Source organism: Oryzias latipes, chromosome 1 (assembly GCF_002234675.1).
Source record: "Oryzias latipes chromosome 1, ASM223467v1".
Classification (NCBI taxonomy): domain Eukaryota; kingdom Metazoa; phylum Chordata; class Actinopteri; order Beloniformes; family Adrianichthyidae; genus Oryzias; species Oryzias latipes.
Genome location: NC_019859.2, coordinates 11,333,612 through 11,354,403, shown reverse-complemented (window position 1 = coordinate 11,354,403; position 20,792 = coordinate 11,333,612). Strand labels below are relative to the sequence as shown.

Genomic DNA, 20,792 nt, shown 5'->3' with positions numbered 1-20,792 from the left:
ATTTACATGTAATATGACATGTGCAAGGAGGGCAAAAATAAAAGAGAAACACTAAATCAGCTCATAGGCAAACGCATCCACACACGTGTGTTGACGGAGGTTAGAGTTGGCCGTGAATCACTGAGGTGTAGAGTTGATTGGGCAGCTTGCTTTTCTCTGACTGCTTGCCATCCTATCTGACTCACACTCTGCCTCCCTGTCTCTTTATGTTGTATTCGCACTCATCTTCCTCTTTCCCTCCTCTGCTCTCCATCTGCGTGTCTCCCTCTGTTCCTTTTATCTCATCCGTTCTTCTGTTAATTTCCCTTTTTTTTCCTCTTCCTCCCCTTGCTCTGAAACGCTAAGCTTCCTTTCCTTTTCTCCCTGATTTCTTTTAAAACAGCAAAAAGCAATTTCTCTCCCTTTGTCAGGGTGGTTGGCAGTAAGCCCTTAAGTAGGGATTTTCTGGTTTGGTTGGAATGCCATTAGGCGAGCGGCTGGTGACGTGCCGTGACTGACGTGCCGAATCTTTTTGATGTTATGATGTCACAATCTAGCGGAGGCCGCCGCCATGATATTGTTGGCGTCCCCGAAACGAGGGGCTTTAGTGGTCATGTCAGGAATAAGTCTTCATAAATCCTTTATGGCACAGAAATATTAAGCTTCTTTTGCCGTGCAGGGACAGAGGGAAAACATGGGGGAACATGCACACACATGCAGACTCCAACCCACCCACACGTCCAAGCTGAATGCAACGAGGTTGTTGTAAGAAATATACTGAGAGAATTTGACTTTCTGCATTGTTGCCCTTTAGTTATTCTCAAACTGCACAAAAAATCTACTAAAATTATATTTTCTATGCATTGCATGTGTTGCATATGGACAAGGAAAAGCAATTTTTCATCTCTTGAGAGCATTTAGAAACATTTTATTTTATTTTAGTGTATGCATGGGTTTTCTTTTTTACATCAGTGCTACTAGTGACTAGTAAATATAACAAAGCTGTCAGTTGCAGCGCCCTGTTTCACTTCCAAGCATGTTCACTTGTGATTTTCTCTCTTCTCACAGCATCTCCTAGATTCACACGAACCCCAGAGGACCAAACAGGAGTCCAGGGGGGAGTGGCTTCCTTTGTGTGTCAGGCCGCTGGGGACCCACAACCCAAGATAATGTGGAACAAGAAAGGCAAAAGAGTCAGCAACCAGAGATTTGAGGTAAGACACTGTATCTCCTGCAAGAGTTAGATATTTATGCCTTCCGCTGATGACGATGCATTGGGGTTTTACATAAAAGTCCCTGAGGGCCATAGCTTAACATCTTTACTGACAATATCAAATACATATATATAAGTGATTTTATTTTAAATCAAAGAGAAAACACCACTTTTACTAGGCCTGCACAATAAGTCACAAATTTATCGTTATATCAAGATGTGCAATACGCATATCGCAAAAGATGGTATAAATTGTGATAAATGGTTACCTTAAATGTGCTAAAACTATCTTATGGCAGCTTGAAGTATTTAACGAATCAAATAAATCCCTCCACGCATTTGACCAATCAGATGGAGCCCTTTTATATTAGATACTTGCCTCCCATGTAGACGAGGGTCATTTGAAGTATAATTTAAGGTATGTTGACTCCTATTTGAATTAAACTGTTGCAGTGAAATGTAAATGATGTTTTTGGTTGCTTTGCTATTTGTTAAGGTATTGCAAATTATATTGTCATCGCAATATTGACCAATTATATGACCACAAATTACGAGTTTTCCTGCAACCCTAACTTTTACCTTTTTTTCTGAAACAATTTAAGAATTTTCCAAAAAGAGTGAATGTGACACATGTATAAAGCTGCATCCTTTTTTTGACAATAATGTGGGCCCATAAACAAAATTCAGGGTGTACTACCATAATTTGGATAAACATAAATTAACGGACCATGTATTCTAACATTTCGACTAATAACCTCATATCTCACACGGTTACAAAGGTTTTACTTCTACATGGTTAGAATTTGTAACATTTTAGTTTTACATTATTCGCCATCTTAAATGTATATACAGTGGTCCCTCTTTTTATTGCAGGAGTTTCGTTCCAAAAATAACTAGGGATGGTGACTCTGTCTGGACTCTGTAACTCAGTGTTCACACTGGACAAGCAGGGAGGGGATTCCTCTTCTTTTTCATTTACTAGTGTTTGCACATGACCACCACCTATAATTGGGAGAGGCTTGCTGCTAAATGCCGAAGCGATGCAAATCTTGCCAATCTCTCTCCATGCTTTTTCTTTCACAGCTTTATTGAATACACGTACATATATACAGTATGAAAGATTTGGAGTCATATATGGGACACAAATCGCAATTATTGAATCTTCAAGCGGTTGACTCTTTCGTGAATTAAGGATGCCATCCATACTGATAGGTCAAAGTTGGTTCATGCTACCAAGGGCGGTGTGAACGTAGCTTTAAAGTTCAAATTTTTAGGGAAAATAATTCCAATTTGATCAAATTAAAACCAAGATCTCCTCGCCAATGTACATTTATTTAGACTTGGCAGACTGGATGCATTGTGTAGATATAGAAGACACAGTACAAAGGGGATTGATTGACAAGACTCTTCAGCCAATCAGGGCGCTGAATAAAATGTGCTGTTATATAGATGACTGTAATACAGAATAGAAAAGATCATTTGTGGCATAAAAATATTCAATCAATCAAAATACAGGGTTGTGTCAGGAGGAGCATCCGGTGTAAAACTCTCTGCCAAACCACCTGAACAAATCAGTAAAAGAGGATTTGCTGTCCCTTAACGAGATACGCCGAAAGATAATCAATAATTTCCATGTGACTTTAACTGAACAAAAAATAAAATGGAATTCATGCTTGTTTCATGATTTCTTTGTTGTAACCATGTTTGTTGTTTTGTGGACACAGCATTTAAAGAGTTTTGTTTTTAACACCTTTCGCCGGTGAAAAACACTCGTTCTTTGAGCTCTTTGACATACCATAAATCTTCGGCCGTTGACGCGATCGCCATGAATGGCCTGATTCTGTCAAGGACAAACGCAGCTTTACACCACTATGCAAGCACTTCACTACTGTAAAATGTCGTACATTAGTGCTATGCCGTTTTTCTCCGTTTCCAAATTCGCTGAACTTATATTAATTGCATCAATGGTTGAAGAGTTTGGATAGTCGAAAGACTGTCAACACGGGAGCTAAAGTTCCGCTGTTAAAGGGTCGTAAGAACTAAGACATGTTTTCATTGAACAAACGAGCCTCAGTAGTGTTTCAAAGCTTGCTAAACATGACAGATGACTTATTTTACATATCAAACAACCACTTAGTATGGAAAATATTCTGTAGAGCTGTGCCGTCTCCACTTAATTTGTGCAATTAGAACCATCAATAATGGTATTATTATAGAGTCCCTCTTTAAACCAGTGCCCGCTGGGAAAATGCATGGCATTTATGACAGTTGAAGTTGACATTAAAGACAGAAACGGGCGGCTTTATGTTTGTGATCTTTGTTTAACGGGCATCATCGGTTTACATTCAGAGACCAAACTGTACCTTTAAAGGCAATCAGATTTGTCTGTAGTTGTGCTTCAAAGGTCACTCAGGTGTGTGAAGCACCGTCTGCCCATACTCTCTCTTATATGTCAGATGATCCCTCCGGCTGCTGAATATGAGATTCTTATATGATCAGTCTTATTGGTTTCCCGAAGGCAAAAACTTTTGATTTATTTGCACCCTCATGAGTCACCTTTCAGTTGCAGATGTTAAATCAGACTCTTTCCAGTCTGGTCAGTGTTGCCCAGGATGCTCCTCCGCTTTAATAAGCAGAGTTCCCTCCCAGGTTTAGGTTCATCTCTGTGTCTTCCTGTTTGTGATTAAATCACTCCAGGAGATGCTTTATTATTGATCCAAACTATATGAACCGAGGCTACATGCTGTTACTTGTTGCTGTTTTGTCGGTCAAGACTTGTGGGATTGTTACTATCCGATTTCCATTTAAGTAAACTTTCCAAGAAAATCAAATTCATTCTTACATATATGTGCATTATTCTGAAGCGAAAGCCTTTTTAATGCACAAAGCAGGGTTTCTAAAAGAAGTTAATACACATCCCAGAATATGAGATATAAATTTAATTACATCTTTTTTCCTATAAAGGAAATAACTTACATAGATGCTGATGCCACACAAAATCAGCTTTTATGTGTGTAGTGAGTTGTGTTATCCTTTAAAGTCAGCTTTCCCTAATAGATGAAAAATAACTAAGGGAGAGATTTGAAACCATTTATTTTTTTCTAAAAATGATTTTTCATATTAAAAATCAAAATCAAAGAAAAAGCAGAAGCAAACAAATGAAAGACTTTCAACGCCACACTTGGACTGTATAATAACACCAACCACAGACAGATTCCATACTTGTTCAGCTAAACCCCTCCATGATAGAGGTACGGCTGCTTGACTGTGACTTCCACCGACAGGTAATAGAGTTTGACGATGGATCCGGTTCAGTCCTGAGGATCCAACCGCTGAGAACTCCCAGAGACGAGGCCATTTACGAATGTCACGCCTCCAACTCAGCAGGAGAGATTACTGCCTCCACCCGACTCAGTGTGTTACGAGGTAGGTGGGAAGACTCCCGCTTTTAAAAACTCCAAATTGTCCGCTAATCATAAAACATCTCTCTGTGGGAATATTTGTTTTCATCAGGGACCAAAAGGGTTTTATTAAGTCATATTTTACTATCTACCTGACCTTTTAAGTGGTTTATTATTATAAAAACTGTATAAAATACTTATATTTTTGATATGTGATCCAACTGATTTTCTTTGTTTTTTTGTAAATAATATCTTTGAGTTGAGTCTTAGAATATTGAACAGATTTACAATTAGGCTGAAATGCTCTAAAGATCTGTCGATATGCTGTGTGTCATATTTCATTTTAAGTCTTTCAAGTTTAATTGTGCGTTATCATGAACCCATCAATTCTTCATTAACTATTTATGATGGAGTCAGATATGCTTTAAAGGCTCTTGACAAAACAAAAATACACTTACTGGCCACTTTATTAGGTACACCTTGATAGTATCAGGTTGGACCCCTTTTGCCTTCTCAACTGCTTTAATCTTTGGTGACATAGATTCAACAATGTACTGGAAACATTTCTCAGAGAGTTTAGTCCATATTGACTTGACAGCATCACACAGTTGCTGCAGATTTGTCGGCTCCATGATGCCTATCTCCCGTTCCACAACATCTCAAAGGTGATCTATTGGGTTTAGATCTGACCATTTGAGTCCATGTTCTAGAAACAAGTCTAAGATGATTCTAGCTTTATGGCATGATACGTCATCCTGCTGGAAGTAGACATCAGACGATGTGTATACTGTGGTCATGAAGTGATGAACATGGTCAGCATCAAAACTCAGGTAGGCTGTGGCTTTGTAACCATGCTCAATTGGTACTAAGAAAATATCCCCTACACCATAACACCACCAACAACAACCTCAACACTTGATACAAGGCAGAATTGATCCATGCTTTCATGTTGTTGATGCCAAATCCTGACCCTACCACCTGAATGTGGCAGCAGACAATGTCGAGGACGTTACCGGTCCTCTATTGTCCAATTTTGATCCTGTGTAAATTCATTGTAGCCTCAGTTTCCTGTTCTTAGCTGACAGGAGTTGTACCCGGTGTCTTCTGCTGCTGTATTCCATCTGCCTCAAGGTTGGACATGTTGTGCATTCAGAGATGGTCTTCTGCAGACCTCGGTTGTGACCAGTGGTTGTTTGAGTTACTGTTGCCTTTCTATCAGCTGGAACCAGTATGGCAATTCTCCTCTAACTTCTGGCATCAACAAGGCATTTTTGTACTCTGTGGCCAGCCTGTCTGGCACCAACAACCATGCCACGTTAAAAGTCACTTCAATCCCCTTTCTTTCCCATTCTGATTCTCAGTTTGAACTGCAGCAGATCGTCATAACCATGTCTACATGCCTAAATGCATTGACCTGCTGCCAAGTGATTGGCTGATTACAAATTTGTGTTAACAAGCAGTTGGACAGGTGTGCCTAATAAAGTGAGGCACTTTGTATAAAATTTTAACAGAGGAATTTTGGTTTTGTATCATTTGGAACTCTGATCTGAAGCGTTTTATGCATTAGGTCAAATAAATCACTTAAATAAGTGATAAATGATCAGCTGTTTTATCCGCATTGAATCACTAAACACAGATTCTCAGATCTATTTACACAAAAGCGTATACATTTATGTGTGGAGTTTGCATGTTCTCCCCTTGCAAGCGTAGGTTTTCTCATGCTTCATAGGTTAATTGGTTACTCTAAATTGTCCCTAAATTGTCATGCTGGTGTGAGTGTGTGGGAGTGATTGTGGCCCTGCAACAGACTTGCAACCTGTCAAGGGTATACTCCGCCTTCGCCCAACATTGGCAGTAATATTAACGTGCTTTGGCGACCCCATGACCCCGAAAGAGATACAGCGGGTTATAAAAATGGATGGATGAAGGTCTGCAGCTTTTTACAGAGTTGTCACTTTTTCAAAGTTTCTAACTCTGAAACAGAACTGAGAAAGGTTGAGGTTGAGACAAATCTGTGACTATTTTTAAGAAATGTTTTGTAAACTCTTTCTTAATTTGCCAAGAATTTTTTTTTACACTTAAGAAAAAATCTGTATTTCCTCTCATGGAAAAACAAAAAAACATTTGGAGACATTTTTAAACTCATTTGCAATTAATGCTGCAGGGCTTTGAGATACAGTGAGAAGTCCAAGTCTCTTATTTACCTGGAATAAATTATATTGATAATCCTTATTATTTTCACTGTAATTCCCATGGATGGTACTCTATAAATATGTTGACCTTTGTCTAGGTGCAGAAAGTCATTCTGCATTCATGTGGTGTTGAATAATTTGTTGTTTTTCTGACATTTATGTTTGTTTTCCGAGTCAGAGAGTCATTTTTCTGATTATTCCAACAGCACATGAACATGCCGTTTTTCTAAGTTTGCATTTTTCCCTGAAGGTCATCCACCCATCGCGCAATTGGCATGAAAATGAAAACAAAAGCCACAGTTTTAATATGAAAACTCGTTCAATCAAATTTGAACCACAACAAAAGCATATTTTTGGTAATACACTCAATGCATCTGCTCCTTGTCTGGCCCTTCTGTCAAATTTTAGAACCCTTTGTGGCCCACGAGTCAAAAAGTTTGCCCACCCCTGATCCAGACAGATGAAGCCACTTGGATAAGCAACAAAATGTTTCAAAGAGGAAGTCCAGTTGCTATGACTCAACTGCAAGACAACACTACCAGGATTAATGAGAACCTATACTGACATATTGCTTCACATGTTTTGGGGGGGAAACCCTTAAAATGATCCAGGAATATGAGAAGACAGCTAGAAAAAATAATCTTTCAAATTACAGGCACCCTTTTAAAAATGTACTCTAGGTTACACTTTGTTCGTTTTTTTTTTTTTTGCTATGGTCACAAATACAACTGCCACCGTGCGATGATGAGGCATCAACAAAATCTTCAAGATTTTTTTTTTAAACATTAGCGTGGTGAGGCCTCTGCAACCGCTGCCTCACGCAACAACTTCTTCTTCTTCTTCTTCTTCTTCTTCTTCTTCTTCTTCTTCTTGTGCGTGTTGCTCTTCTTTGAGAAGTGCAGCAAGCACAACGTTCCGTCTTCTTCGTATTGGTCTCAGCATCAGCGTCAAGACGTACTTGCCAAATTTGCATTGCATCCGTCTTTTTGTGTCTGGCAAAAAGAAAGCAAAAGGAATTAGCTCCACTAACCTGATGTTGTGTGTGTCTGCTTTGGCTGTAGCTATAAACAGCTTGTCTTCCACCTCCTCATCCAGCCTGTCTCACACCTTATTGTCTTCTTATTCAACAACCCAGCAACACTAACAATCGATGTCCACAATGAGCAACACCTCGCACTCCTTCGGCTGTAAAGCCTGGGCCGATTCTCTCAGCCTGGATTCACTCCAGTAGATGATTTAGTGTAAGCAAGGGTCCATTAATGCAGACAGTGATGTTGGTGTTAGTGGAGTCCATTAAGAGAACATTATGAACCGGTAGTTTGAGGATCAAGAGCGTCTTATTGAGTGAAGTTGCTCAAGTGTGGATAATCACATCACCTGCCTTTGCCAGTGATACTCATGGGGGGAAAGATGTGCAGCATGTTCCTCCTCTTCCTCCTCTCCTGTCTCTTTGAGGGTTAGAAGGGAGTCTGCAGTTCTTTCTCTTGTCATCTCCCGTTTTTATGTTTAATTTTTTAGCCCCCCCAACCACCACTACCACCACCATACTCTTTATTCTGCCTGCTTTTTCTCTTCTGTCTGTTTCTCCACGTGCTTTTAGGTCTGCTGCACAGCTACTTCTAAATAATTCACAACCAACCACTCTTTGCATCTTCTGTGCTGTTCCGCTCCATCCATCCATCCAGAATCATTCCTGTCTCACGTGGTTAGTCTTCGCCTGTCTGTCTGTGTGTGCGCCTTGTAATTGTGCGAGCACACCAAGCTGTGCGCCTACATCTGTGTGTGTGTGTACCTTTTTTGTTGTTTTTGCATCTATTTCAAAGTTCTCCACCTCTGTCACTGGATGGTTCGATCCGCTCGCCCGTCTTTCTTTACCTCACGTACACACACACACGTGCGCGTTTCTCACAGACAAACGTGCCCTCAATTTAAGACAGTGCATCTTTTTATGTGGTGATTACCCTCTTTCTCTTCCTCTGAGGAGTCATTGTGCTGTGGATGAATAAGAGGCCACCTGGGAGCAGCTAATAGTCCCTGATAGGCTGTCAGTGCAAATGTCAGTCGCAAAGTACACACACCGAGACACACACACACACACACACACAGCCTTGTCAGTCATGTGTCCCCACTCAACACCACCTCCACAGACTCAGCCCACTGACTGACTGCCTGACATGCGGGATCTGGTATAAAGGTCAGGAGGCTTAATTACTGATGATTGGACCAGACTGCCTGAAATCTTGGCTCACAGTAAATGGCCATAATTGGCAGTGGCTGAAATAATAGTTTAGCATAGAGCAATTATATGCTTTTGTATCCAGCGCACAATCGGCTTCTGTATAATTCCTACTTTCTGTAAAAATTCACATGTACCTGGGGTGACAGGTGACAAGCAACAAGTCCGGAAGTGAACATATTTCTGTGTGATCTGACTTTTTTTGTTGCTGTTGTTATTAATGAACAGTTTACTTTTCTATCATCCAATGCTTTAATCACTTCTCAATATGGGGAACATTTTGCCCAAAAAACTTCCTGGAAAATTGTTGCACAAAGTTGCATAAGAAAAGCTGACACTGGTCCAGTTGGCCATCTGACTGTCATGTGCTTAAAGACTTGGCCAAGATCATAAAAAAAACTTGGCATTAATGCTCAAAACTGGTGGATCTTCAGCAAATCATCCCAGTTAACAAAGATTTGTGCAAAACATGTAAGCTTATGAGTGAGACCGTGGTTGTATATTTATGGACCACAGCAGTCCTGGACTGCAAGTACCGTATTCTTATTTCCTACTGTACATTGAATGAAAATTTCACCCCAGCTACATAGTCCAAAAAACACAGACTGTACCTGGTGGAAATGAACTTTTGACATAATAAATACCCCCCCCCCCCCCCCCCATATGATTACAGTACATTGCAGCGGCAAAAACATTAAAAAAAGAAAATGGTGCCAAAATCTCTTACATGGCTAATAAATGGCTGCAATTCCGCCAATTAAACCGAAACGCACGTGTCAGGGATGTTTAAACTCCTCTCCTGGATTTTAATCTATCGCCTCCTAGCTCCCAGAGCATCACTGGGAAGCTACTTGGGAGCAAAAACCAACATTTGTCACCTGCAGTTCTGATGAGAGGCAGAACTGGTGCATGAGGAGTGTTGTCGCAGCAGCTCAGCCAGTGGTTCAAAAGGGGACGGGGTGGGGGGGGGGGACGGGGGGGAGTGTCTGCAGACCATACAACGGCTTTAATTTGTTTTTGGGGCTATTTAAGACTGCATTGATAATTGATTTTTTTTTTTTTTTTTACCTGTAGTTTCCTTCCAGAATCTGTTTTCCCAGAGGGCAGCTCAGACGAGCAAAACAAAGACATAAGTGGATCTATTTGTCTAAAATCCATCAGAATGGAGCAGAGCAGGGAGCATGTGACTTGCTGATTGTACCGCCTACATCACAGCTTAAAACTTTTTCCATCTGCATTTTTTCGTTTGCCGTGTCATTTGAGTAAACAAACACTCAGAAACAATTTTAAGCTTAGTTTATATATATATATATATATATATATATATATATATCTTCTTTCTCTTTCGGCTTTTCCCATCAGGGGTCGCCACAGCGAAAAAACCTCTCTTTCGAGGATGAGTCACATGGTTAACTTGGCAATGTTTTATGCCGGATGCCCTTCCTGACCCAACCCTCTCAATTTATCCGGGCTTGGGACCGGCACAGAAGCAGAGAAGGGAATAGGGAGCAGTCCGGATTCGAACCCTGGTTTCACGGGCCGAAGGCGCCGCAAACCAGCCATATACATATATATATCTGTCTTCCATCATGAAAAAAATGCTAAAAAAATACCATCTACCAGCTACCGTACCTTTATTTTTCATGATGTGGTGTCTGCACAGCTGATACAGGACCACAAAGCACTTTATTTAAAATAACGGGAAGTAAATAAATAAAACATTTTAATCTATAACATTTTATATACATTTTTTTATTATTATAAAGAGTTAGTTTAGAAAGACTAAGGCGCTTGAACGAGCTAAATGGGTGTAAATGATAACTGTCTTTCCTTAAAAAAAATTCAGATAAAAATTCTGACAGAGCATTAAGATCAATGCATATTAAGAAATAGACAGTTATCCTTTGGATTGTGCTCAATTGCGTAAGAAATGAATCTCTCGGTCAAAACAGTGAGGGATGCAAACAAGTTTGCTTACAGCTGTTCTTATTATGTAATTGTGAGGCTTCTGATACAGCCTTCCCCTGATTAGAAGAGCAGGCACGAATCGCAGTCTTTCAGGCAGATGATGAAACCCGTGGCGACGTGTGTAGATTACATTTGGAGCATTCTGTAAAATGACAGCGTTCTCACAGCAGTCCTCATTATTGTGAGAGCGGGCCTCTCTGAGAGCTTGGAAAGGATCTGGATTGCTCACAGTGGAAACAGTGAGTTGGGAGCACATCCAAATGAAACAGTGTGGTGTGTGGAGATCTGTGTCGGCTCCAAAGTGTAGGATTGCACATCTGCTTTGACCTCAGGAGGTCTTTAACTCCTTGCATTCGGCAGCACAGTGAGAAAACCAATATGCGTTTGTAGCTTGGAGCCTTAAACAGTTGTTCTTTCTTTTCGTTGCAACTCAAGAACTACTTTGCGCGTCTTTTTATGGGCATTTTTGAAGATGTTACCTGTTTGCAATTACATGACTTTTTTTACAGTCAGTTAGCACATTCATGCCCATTCGAGTGGCTGTAGAAGAGTGACGGAGAGAAATGCACGACATCTGGGAGCTGCTTTCAAACTGTGCACTCTGTTCGCTGCAGTGTCCCACCCCAGGTAGATGAAATAGAATGCATTATTCTTGCCTACAAGGGGCTGGCTTTGAAGTAAGTGTTTGCATAATGAAAGCAGAGAGAATCAGGATTGCTATGCTGTACAATTCCCTTGCGCTCTTTCACCCTCTCTGTCTATTTCTCCTGCTTGTTCTCTTTGGTTCTCCTTTCTGTCACTCTTTCTTTGTCTTTTAGTGATGTCTTCTGCTCGTCTTTCTTTCTTTTTTTAAGTCTCTACCCTCTTTAACCGTACGCGCTTTAATGCGGACTCACTCACTCCCAGAAACACTTCTCCGTCGTGTTCAGTTTAGTTTATTATGCTTGCGTTTCCATTTGTCAGGCGATGTGATTGATTGAAACCGGAGCTGTTAAAAGGCCACGCATGCACTCGATGCCGGCGTCTCACGACCCATTGGCTACGGTTCGATGATACCTACCAGAATTAGCATCTCCTCAGTGAGGTTAGGCGCTAGGATTTCCTGTTAATGAGGCTCTGTGTGGTATAGATGGAGAAAGTCACAGTGGATTTTAGCTCTGACCAACAAAAAAACTCAGGGAAGACTGCCTTTTACATGAATACCCCATCATTCAAACATCCATTTCTTACTTATCTGACTTCTTTTCAAACTTTAATTCTCTATCCAATTTCCTATGATGATTGCAGACTCTTGAATTTCCCATTGCTCGTTTAAAATTTAGGACAAAATGTAAAACTAATCTGCTCCATACCTATTTGATTACAAGTCTAGATACAGTTTTTTCTCCTTTTTGTTCCATTCTCTTTGATCCTCTAAATGCTCCAAGCACTATTCCCTCTTTCTCTCCTAAACCTCCCTCTTAAAGTGAATAAAGTTAGACCAATGCCTTTGATTTTCCATGTCACAGCGAAATGGTTTTCTATGTTTGAGTTAATTGCCACTGATGTCAAAAAAATTAGCATTTAAGTTACCGTCCCACAAGGCTACAGCTCCCAGTGGGCAGGACTTTATTGAACTTGCCTGTTTGATTTTATACAACAGGTGAACTCCAGGGACAATTTCTTGGACTGGATGAGGCTTGTAAAAGTGTGCTGAGTCACGTTAAATTCCCTGAAAGAATATGCTTTAATTTTCTCTTTAATTCTGTTCAAACAGCAATGACTGACTGTCTTGGGATGGCATCTTTTTTTTAGGACCTTCTTATGGGATCCCTCAAAAGTCTGATCTTTTATCAGGCGTGACATTACGGTATTGGCAGTATTTTGAAATGAACACTGCCAATACGTCACTACCAAATTCAGGTCCCTGATTGGTCAAAGTTCAACTGGTTCAACTTTCAGCGTACGTTCAATGGCCGCATATATTAAATATATAGAGCCCAAAAACTGACTTAAAATCTTGTGTAGCAATGCGTGAATATGAGAGTTTTGAATGTTGAAGATCGAGACCCACTTATAAGCGCATTTACTTAAACTTTTCATTGAAAGCAGTTGCTCATATGCGTAATTCCAAACCCGGTGTGAACGTAGCAGTACTATTCTAGATATGTTTTTTAGTTGGACTTCTTAGGGTGAGCGGTGATGTCTTCCTTTAAGCTGTTAGCAACAGATCATTTGAGTCTTGTAAGGGCCTTCTCAAAGCACACCATTTGTTATGAGCCTGAGTACATTTGACCTAAAATGTTAGTTTGTTTTATTGTTGTGATTTGTTTTGTTGAATGCTCAATCAGGGAACTCTTATGGTGCTTCCAGATGTGCAATAGCACCATAACTGGGTCTTCAGATTGGTACAGTGGTGCAGTGATCCCAAAACTTATCATAATCTCAAACGTTCCAGAAAGTATGACGAGTGACTTATAAGCCTATTTGGACTACAACTAAACACAAACATAAAAACTAAGATTCATCTGATCTGGAGCAAAAGTTGAGTATCTAATACACTTAAATAAATCATTAATATGACTATAGATGATGTTGGTAAGTCACTACATGTCTCATAAAATACCAGTGCTACCATATGTAGTGGCGTACAAAGTGATTGTGCCACGGCACAAAGTATTTTGAGTGACAGTACTCAATCAACGGCATATCGCATCAGCCCTGTTCTGTGGAGATTGTGGGCTGTCTATAAGCCTTAACTATTGAGGTGAGGCACTCCCATAAAGGTTCGGAATTGGTTTGGCCTGTATTTCAAAAGAGGTATTAGGAAAATGAGTAAAGATATATGTGTGATACAGAACGAGGTGCATAAGACAAGTCCATAAATCTTGAGGTGAGGCTCTGGGCTGGTGACTATAGATGAGTAAACCCCAGAGCCTAGTTGCTGATTGTGGTCAAGGACCAGACCATGCATAAACACCGCTCCCAGTGGAGAATGTGATGGCTGGCAAAACCATTTGGAATGCAGAGATAGATGATATCCATGAATTTTAAGCCAAAATATGAAGGCAATTGGCTGGAAAGAAAGGCAGGCGATTTAACGATTGGTTTAGAATGATGGCTTGATTACTGAGTAACATAAGAGAAGCCCAGGAAGTACCTGGAGGCAGAGTAGATCGTTCTTATAGAAATTATGAGAAAAGCTCAACTTCCTACAATTGCTCAACCAAATTGGATGTTTTGAACTTGGACACCAAGCAGCTCCTCTAATGATTTCTGATCCGCTTTCAGAAAGTGTTGTGTTGCTGTAAGAATCCCCTGCTGTCACAGAACACACTCGTCCAAAATACATTCCGCACTGTGCCTTCTTCACATTGTGTGTCCTTGGATCACTTTTTTACTCCTAGTCCTAGCCATCTTTGTGGTGCAAAAAATGTGATTTAGTAAATCAGACAATGCCCTCCTTTCGGTCAACAGTCAAGTTTTAGTCATTGGTTCTTATACGTATGGACAAAAGTCACTGGAGGTACTCAAACACCCCTAATTCAAAACAACTTTGGGTTCTGACATATTTCTGTCAGATCAGACCTGAAACTCTTCAGCAACTGGAGCTTCTGTAGTTTTTTATACTAGACCTCAAGTGTCAGCCTATCTTACCTACATGTATCAGTGATCCTTGCTCCACATTCCATGCCACCAAAATGTTCCAAAAGATCTGCATATGTGGAGATCCTTAGATCTACTCTAGCCATAATATGTAGAACTTTGTCAAACTCTACTTAGTTCTCGCATGAGTTGGTTATTCCACCCTCTAATGAATTTAGGGACACATTTTTGTTTGTTTTCTAAAATATCTCACTCCCTGACAGGTGGCATTGAGAAGAGATTCAATTATTTGTTTTGTCACTGGTTGGAAATTGTGTCATTGACTGATGGGTGGCTGTTGATGATGTTTGCTTTGTTTTGCATGTATTTAGAGGACCAGCTTCCCGCAGGGTTTCCCACCATTGACATGGGCCCCCAACTCAAGGTGGTTGAGCGTTCTCGGACTGCCACCATGCTCTGTGCTGCAAGTGGCAACCCTGACCCGGAAATTTCTTGGTTCAAAGATTTCCTGCCAGTGAACACATCTAGTAACAATGGACGAATCAAGCAACTCCGCTCAGGTAAACAAAACTTTGACCATTTTTTTATTTTTTTATTCCCTAATTCCAGCTTCTTCTTCCTGACTCCGTTTTTGATTCCCATTTCGAACTTGCTGCTGCTGCAAACTATGATTTTGATTCTGCTGATCTTCAACCCTTGTTTCCTCGCCGCTGATTCACCCTCCTGCGTAGTAGCCAGCTGTGATATTTTAGCTGACTTTGTCTGCTGCTGCTGCTGTGATACGAGTTGGCTGTGTATGATTCCCAACCCTTCTATACTTTACCAAACCTTTTGAAACAGACTCCCAACTGTCCTCCAAACTGATGACTTCCTATACAAATCACCATCACTATCAATTTTATTACTATCCACACTCGTTTGAGATATTTCTGACATGCATTACATGTCTGTAGTGAAGGTTCAAGTTATTATATCAAAGTTTACTTACACGAAATACAGGTGATGGTGGCATGTACATCAGGAAGTGTCTACTTCTTAATGCTGTGACCATACACTGGGATTATTCTTTGTTATGCGCACATAATTTTCTCCCAGGATCTCGATTATCTTTAATAAAAAATTCTTAAAATTTTTAGCGTTATTTGAGGAAATTATAACCCTTAATTCGAAAAGGCTGTATCACATGGTAAAAGCAAATAAAAATAAAAAAATTAATTTGCTGCTTTCACTGAGCTTTTTTTTTTTTTCCTTCGGTTTGAGCTTTAGAAAACTAAAAAGGTTCTCCTCATGAAATTATTTCCATATAGCTGCTTTTAAGATGAGTAGAACTTTTAATTCGGAACAAAATCTGCATCTTTATGGAGCAGAGATGATTCAGGGATTTGACTAAAATGTTTTAAAAATTACATAACCTGATAAACCATCGGAATAAGCCTCCAACGCATACTGTGTTCTAATTGGATGATAATTGGAAATTTTGTCGTCACAAAATACATAGTCTAATTCTTTATAATTATTTTTTATAAATGTTGTATGTATAAAATAAAAGAAAATCAATTTGGGAACCTCTATTATTCTGTTATAACATTATAACAAAAGGAGCGCAAAAGAAATATTGTAAATTTGTCCAATGTGTGAAGGAAGAAACTTGCATCAATATGAGATATATTATGAGAATGATGGCAGTTTTAAATAATTTGTCTCAAGTTTATTCTTGAGACAAAGTAGCCAGGATAGGCTCCGGCAGCCCCGTGACCCCAAAAAAGGTATAAAACGGAATAGAAAATGAATGAATGAATGAAAAGTTTATTCTTGTTTTCCTTTTTTAGTTTGCTTTTGCCATATTGACACAGATTTTTTCTGAGAGAGGGCTCAGCAAAAAAAGTTAGCACAGTAGCTCTATCTGCCACAGTAACGTCTAACAAACCCAATATGTCATAAAATCTATTCCCCTTTGAGTTCTCCCTTTTGCTTCTAGAGACTTAAAATCCTCTTTAAATTATTTCAGTCAAGTTATCCTTATCACCCTAATTTCCTGGAAAAGCATTCTTTTGTCCCCGCTTTATTGTCATTAATATTTTTTAGCTGTTTCAAGATGATTAGCCTTCCTTTTAAACTTCTATTTGACAAAAAACAATGTTACAATATAATAGCTAAATATTTGTCATGTTAGTTTAGCTCATTTTTATGATTTAAATGATTGACTTTCTGATTCGTTTGCCACTAAATACTTTTTTTATAGTAAAGTTCTGTGGAGTTCCAATAAAATGTTTCGTAGTCTTTCTGCTGAGCACATCTGTGTCACCAATGGTCCCATTGTAATGCCATGTCTATGCTGTTCTTTTCTCTTTGTATCTTTTTAACCACAGAGTCCTTTGGTAAGTGCTTCTGTTTCGAGGCCTACATCCTCACTGTCCACTCTTCTATTTACTGCTCACTACTGTTGCTACACTTGCTGCTTCTGCTCACCTTTACAAATGTGTTAGTGTTATTAAAATGCATGGTGCGCATTTTACTAACCGTCACACTCCAAATCAACACGAACCATGGATATTTATAAATGCACTCACCTGTTGCCTTAGGGTTCAGGCAACAGGAAAGACAACGCTCACACAGTGACACACATGCACATGTGCACCAACTTCTTCATCACCTTAGACGTAGCTGGCCTCACCTTCATCCGTGCACCTGCAGCTTTCCCAAACCCAGACTATTGTAACTTGCTCCCAACACTCACCTATTTACTTTCCACTCATTGACTTGTTTAGATATCTCTTTCCCTCACTCATTCACCCACTAATTATCTCCACTCTGTGGTACTATTGTCAAAAAAGCTATTGATACCAGATGGTAGATAGGTGTGTTTCGGGTTTAAAATTAATTAAATACAACATCTACCAGTTTGCTTGTAGTTCAGCTGTCTTTGCTTTTTTGCTGCTGATTCCCTGGATCAGGTGTTTTCAGTCCATCAGAATCTGGACACATCTCATTTAACTAATCAGCACCAAGAAGGCTGGATAGCTGGAAGAGATACAATGTACTAGGTCTGAGTTGTCCAGAAGTTTTTCATTTCTTTAGAATAATCCACTCTTTCAATACTTGTGCTCTTATGTATAAGGTTTTTTGGTTAGCAAGCTGTTAGGCCTTAGTCACAACTGCCCATACGGGTAGATACTGGCTGTCTGTAGGCAAAAAATGGGCAGGTGGCCCTCACAAAATACCAAAGCCGTGAGCCCGTAGAGCAAAATTGTTCACGCATAATTTTCTGTAGGAATGCTGCAAGCAACAGGTCATGTTAACACGTATATAACACATAAGGGTAAAGTAGGTGAGACGAAGGCGGGTCATACAGATTTATTATTTTTTCAACCGTCTCAAATCCCATGTACTGTGCAGGGGTCCATTAGGGCTCTTCAAGAATATGCACACACTCCCTGAGGGCTCATTGCGTGCAACCTGACCGTTAGAATTTAGGATGTTAGACAATCAGAGCGTAGTTTGTATGGGCACCCTACCCTAAGGTTTCTAACTGTGGAATTGGGGGCTACACTTATGCCATCAAGGGAGACTTTCTGAGCAGACAGAGCATCTCTGAGGTTTTTAGGACCTAGTATAATGACCTCAGTTTTTTCTGGGTTCAGGAGGAGGTAAATAATTGTCATCCAGGTCTTGATGTCTCTGATGCAGGCATTCAGTTTCTCTATATGGTCTTTTTGGGTGGTTAAATTGCTATCCATCCAATTGCTATCCTCAAGATCCAAACCCAAATCAGCGGAAGTGAATGGATGGACGACACAGTAGCACTTACTGTATGTCCCCATTCAAACAACCCTTAATTGATAGAACTTTTACACTCAGACAATCTGACACTCAATCGGGCAGGAAATGTGAAATTTTATATTGTTATTTGACCAGGTGGGCTTTTAGAAACGTAACAAACCATCTGGAAATTTCACACAGACACAACAGCTGCTTATTTGAGGGATGGAACCACCCAAAATGAGAATTGACAGCAAGAGTGAATCTTGATGATGAATTCTAGACCTTCGAGTTTTTGTTCTGTGCTGGCAAGGTAAATAAAAGGCCAAGAGTCACGTGTGCCGCGACCTTTTCATATGAGAGATTTAAAGCCCAATATCAACAGAAAATACAAATCTATTCAACATCAGACAGTATTGGAGAGTGGATTTTTTTCTTACTCCTAAGAGCAGATATGAAAAAGATTTCTATTATATCCAATGAGCAGGATTAGACCTGCGTTTGGTTTATGCAGAGAGCACAAGCGGTTTACGGGTCAGGACATATACGATAGTTAAAATCCACTAGTCAGCCTTAGACTTAGACTCACATCTGCCCTACTGCAAGTCAATAAAATCCAATCTATAACCCATCTTCTTATAGCTCTGCCACTGTCTGTCACTCTATCTAAGATCTGCTTTTTCCTCTTGAGCTTATTCTGCCTCTATTAACCCTTTCTGAATTCTTTTAATGTCTCCTCCTCTTCTCAATCTCTGAGGATCTATATTTTGAGTCCCTACTCACTAATTTGGTTCTATTCCTCAATAAGTTAGTTCCCTTAGTCCCTTTCCTCCCTTATCCCCCTACTCCTTCAGAGGTACTAACATTTTCTTCTTCTTCTCCTTCTCTAATCTCGTGCATTCATTGCCCACTCAGGTGGCACGCCCATACGAGGTAAGACTGCTGGGAGGACCGACATGACACAGTGGCCTGATTCCTTTTCAACCCTGCTTCCTACTTGTCTCGCAGATCTGAAAAGCAGCTCCTGGTGGGTTCATCAATATGAGCTCTCAGACTCTGCCATATTGGTAATTCTCCTGCGACTGCTTCAGATCTGCATTAGGCCCAAGAGGAGGAATTGGAGTTGAGGAAGAAATTCATGATATGATATGATGACCACCTCCCTTTCTCCTCATCTCTCAGCCTTTCTTCATCTTCATGTGTTTCCCATCTCAGCCTCAGCTGTCACTCTGTAACACAGAAGTCTTCATGTGATGATGTGATTTGCTTTTTCTTTACTCATCATTTTCAGTCATTCAACCGTCTACATCTCTAATTTGGTTCAGACGTAAAGCATGGCGTACTTGGTTTCATTATTTCTTGCTTTAGCGAAGGGATAAAATATCCTCACATCTACCTTTTTTTTCTTTTCTTTTTCTTTTTTTTTTTTTTTTTTGAAGGGTCTTGACCTAAGCTTGACCCGGCCTCTCTTTCTAACTTGTCCGTATTTGCCCAACCAAATGTCCCAGTTTTGTTTTCCCTCCCAGCTGTTATTCGCTCTGCCTGAGTAGTCCAGATGGCGAAGACTGCGACACACAAAATTAGAATGCTCACACTCGCATACAAACACACTGACCTCCCCCTTACAAACACAGAATCACGAGTTTCTTTCTGGTTTTTTGCCATCATTTTCTCTTTTCTCCTCCATTACCAACAAAAAGCCCCAAACAACCACTTTTTTGATAAAGTTTTTCTGGGCGCTTTTTTCTTGCCGTACCACATCATCTCTAAAGAACCTCTCTGGCTGACTTTTTTTTGACAGTTTTTCTATTTTCAGGGAGCGAGAAAGCATCGGCCCCCTCCCAAGGCTTTGCGTATGTCGTTCCTTTTTTTTTTTTTTTTCCTTTTTCTCTTTAAATATATGTGGTTGCCCTTGATGGAGCGATGTCTTCACCTCCTCGTTGGTCTGTTTTTAAAATGACATCACACTCCTGATCCCGCTGGTGGATCTGCAAGGGGTTGGGGTTGTCCTATTGCCATGGCAATATCTTTGTCACCTCTTTTCCCTCTGAACTGACCTAACCACATCTCAACTTGCAGCAGTTTTTCTTTTTTTGGAAAAGTTTGTATTGATGAGTGGATTTCTCCTTGTTTGGGCTGCTCGGTTTATATTAGGAGGAAGTTTCTTCTGGGTTTTTTTTTCAGGCTTTTGTATCCCTTTTTCTTGTTTTTGTCATTCCTAAATCATGAAGCTGTCCTTCATTTTGGGCAGATTGTCTGCAAAAATATGTTTGTTTTTTTTAAATCTTCCTGTTCTCACTGAGCTTTGCTTGTTTTCACTTAAAAACCTCTTTTAGACTCATTTTTTCCTGAGGGGTTTGACCATTACAGTGTTGTTGCGTTGGTGCCATACTGTGCCTGATGTGTTTCACTTCTGTGTGATTGCTCTTTTCCCCTCTCTTTTTCTATCTATGCTTCTC

The 20,792-nt window shown here is 40.0% G+C and overlaps 1 protein-coding gene across 26 annotated transcripts in view; it reads left to right on the top strand.

The window, feature by feature from the left end:
- The window catches only part of LOC101165944 (receptor-type tyrosine-protein phosphatase delta), a 227,019-nt gene that overhangs the window by 157,128 nt on the left and 49,099 nt on the right, over window positions 1-20,792 (top strand). For 10 of the 26 annotated variants that reach the window (XM_023956023.1, XM_023956032.1, XM_023956052.1 and 7 more), the window contains 5 exons: window positions 1,048-1,193; window positions 4,477-4,618; window positions 14,946-15,134; window positions 16,944-16,952; window positions 19,249-19,266. In XM_023956023.1, the coding sequence (XP_023811791.1) occupies window positions 1,048-1,193; window positions 4,477-4,618; window positions 14,946-15,134; window positions 16,944-16,952; window positions 19,249-19,266 (504 nt within the window). The remainder of the gene's footprint in view (window positions 1-1,047; window positions 1,194-4,476; window positions 4,619-14,945; window positions 15,135-16,943; window positions 16,953-19,248; window positions 19,267-20,792) is intronic. The other 16 variants (XM_023956044.1, XM_023956033.1, XM_023956079.1 and 13 more) reach the window with 3 other exon arrangements.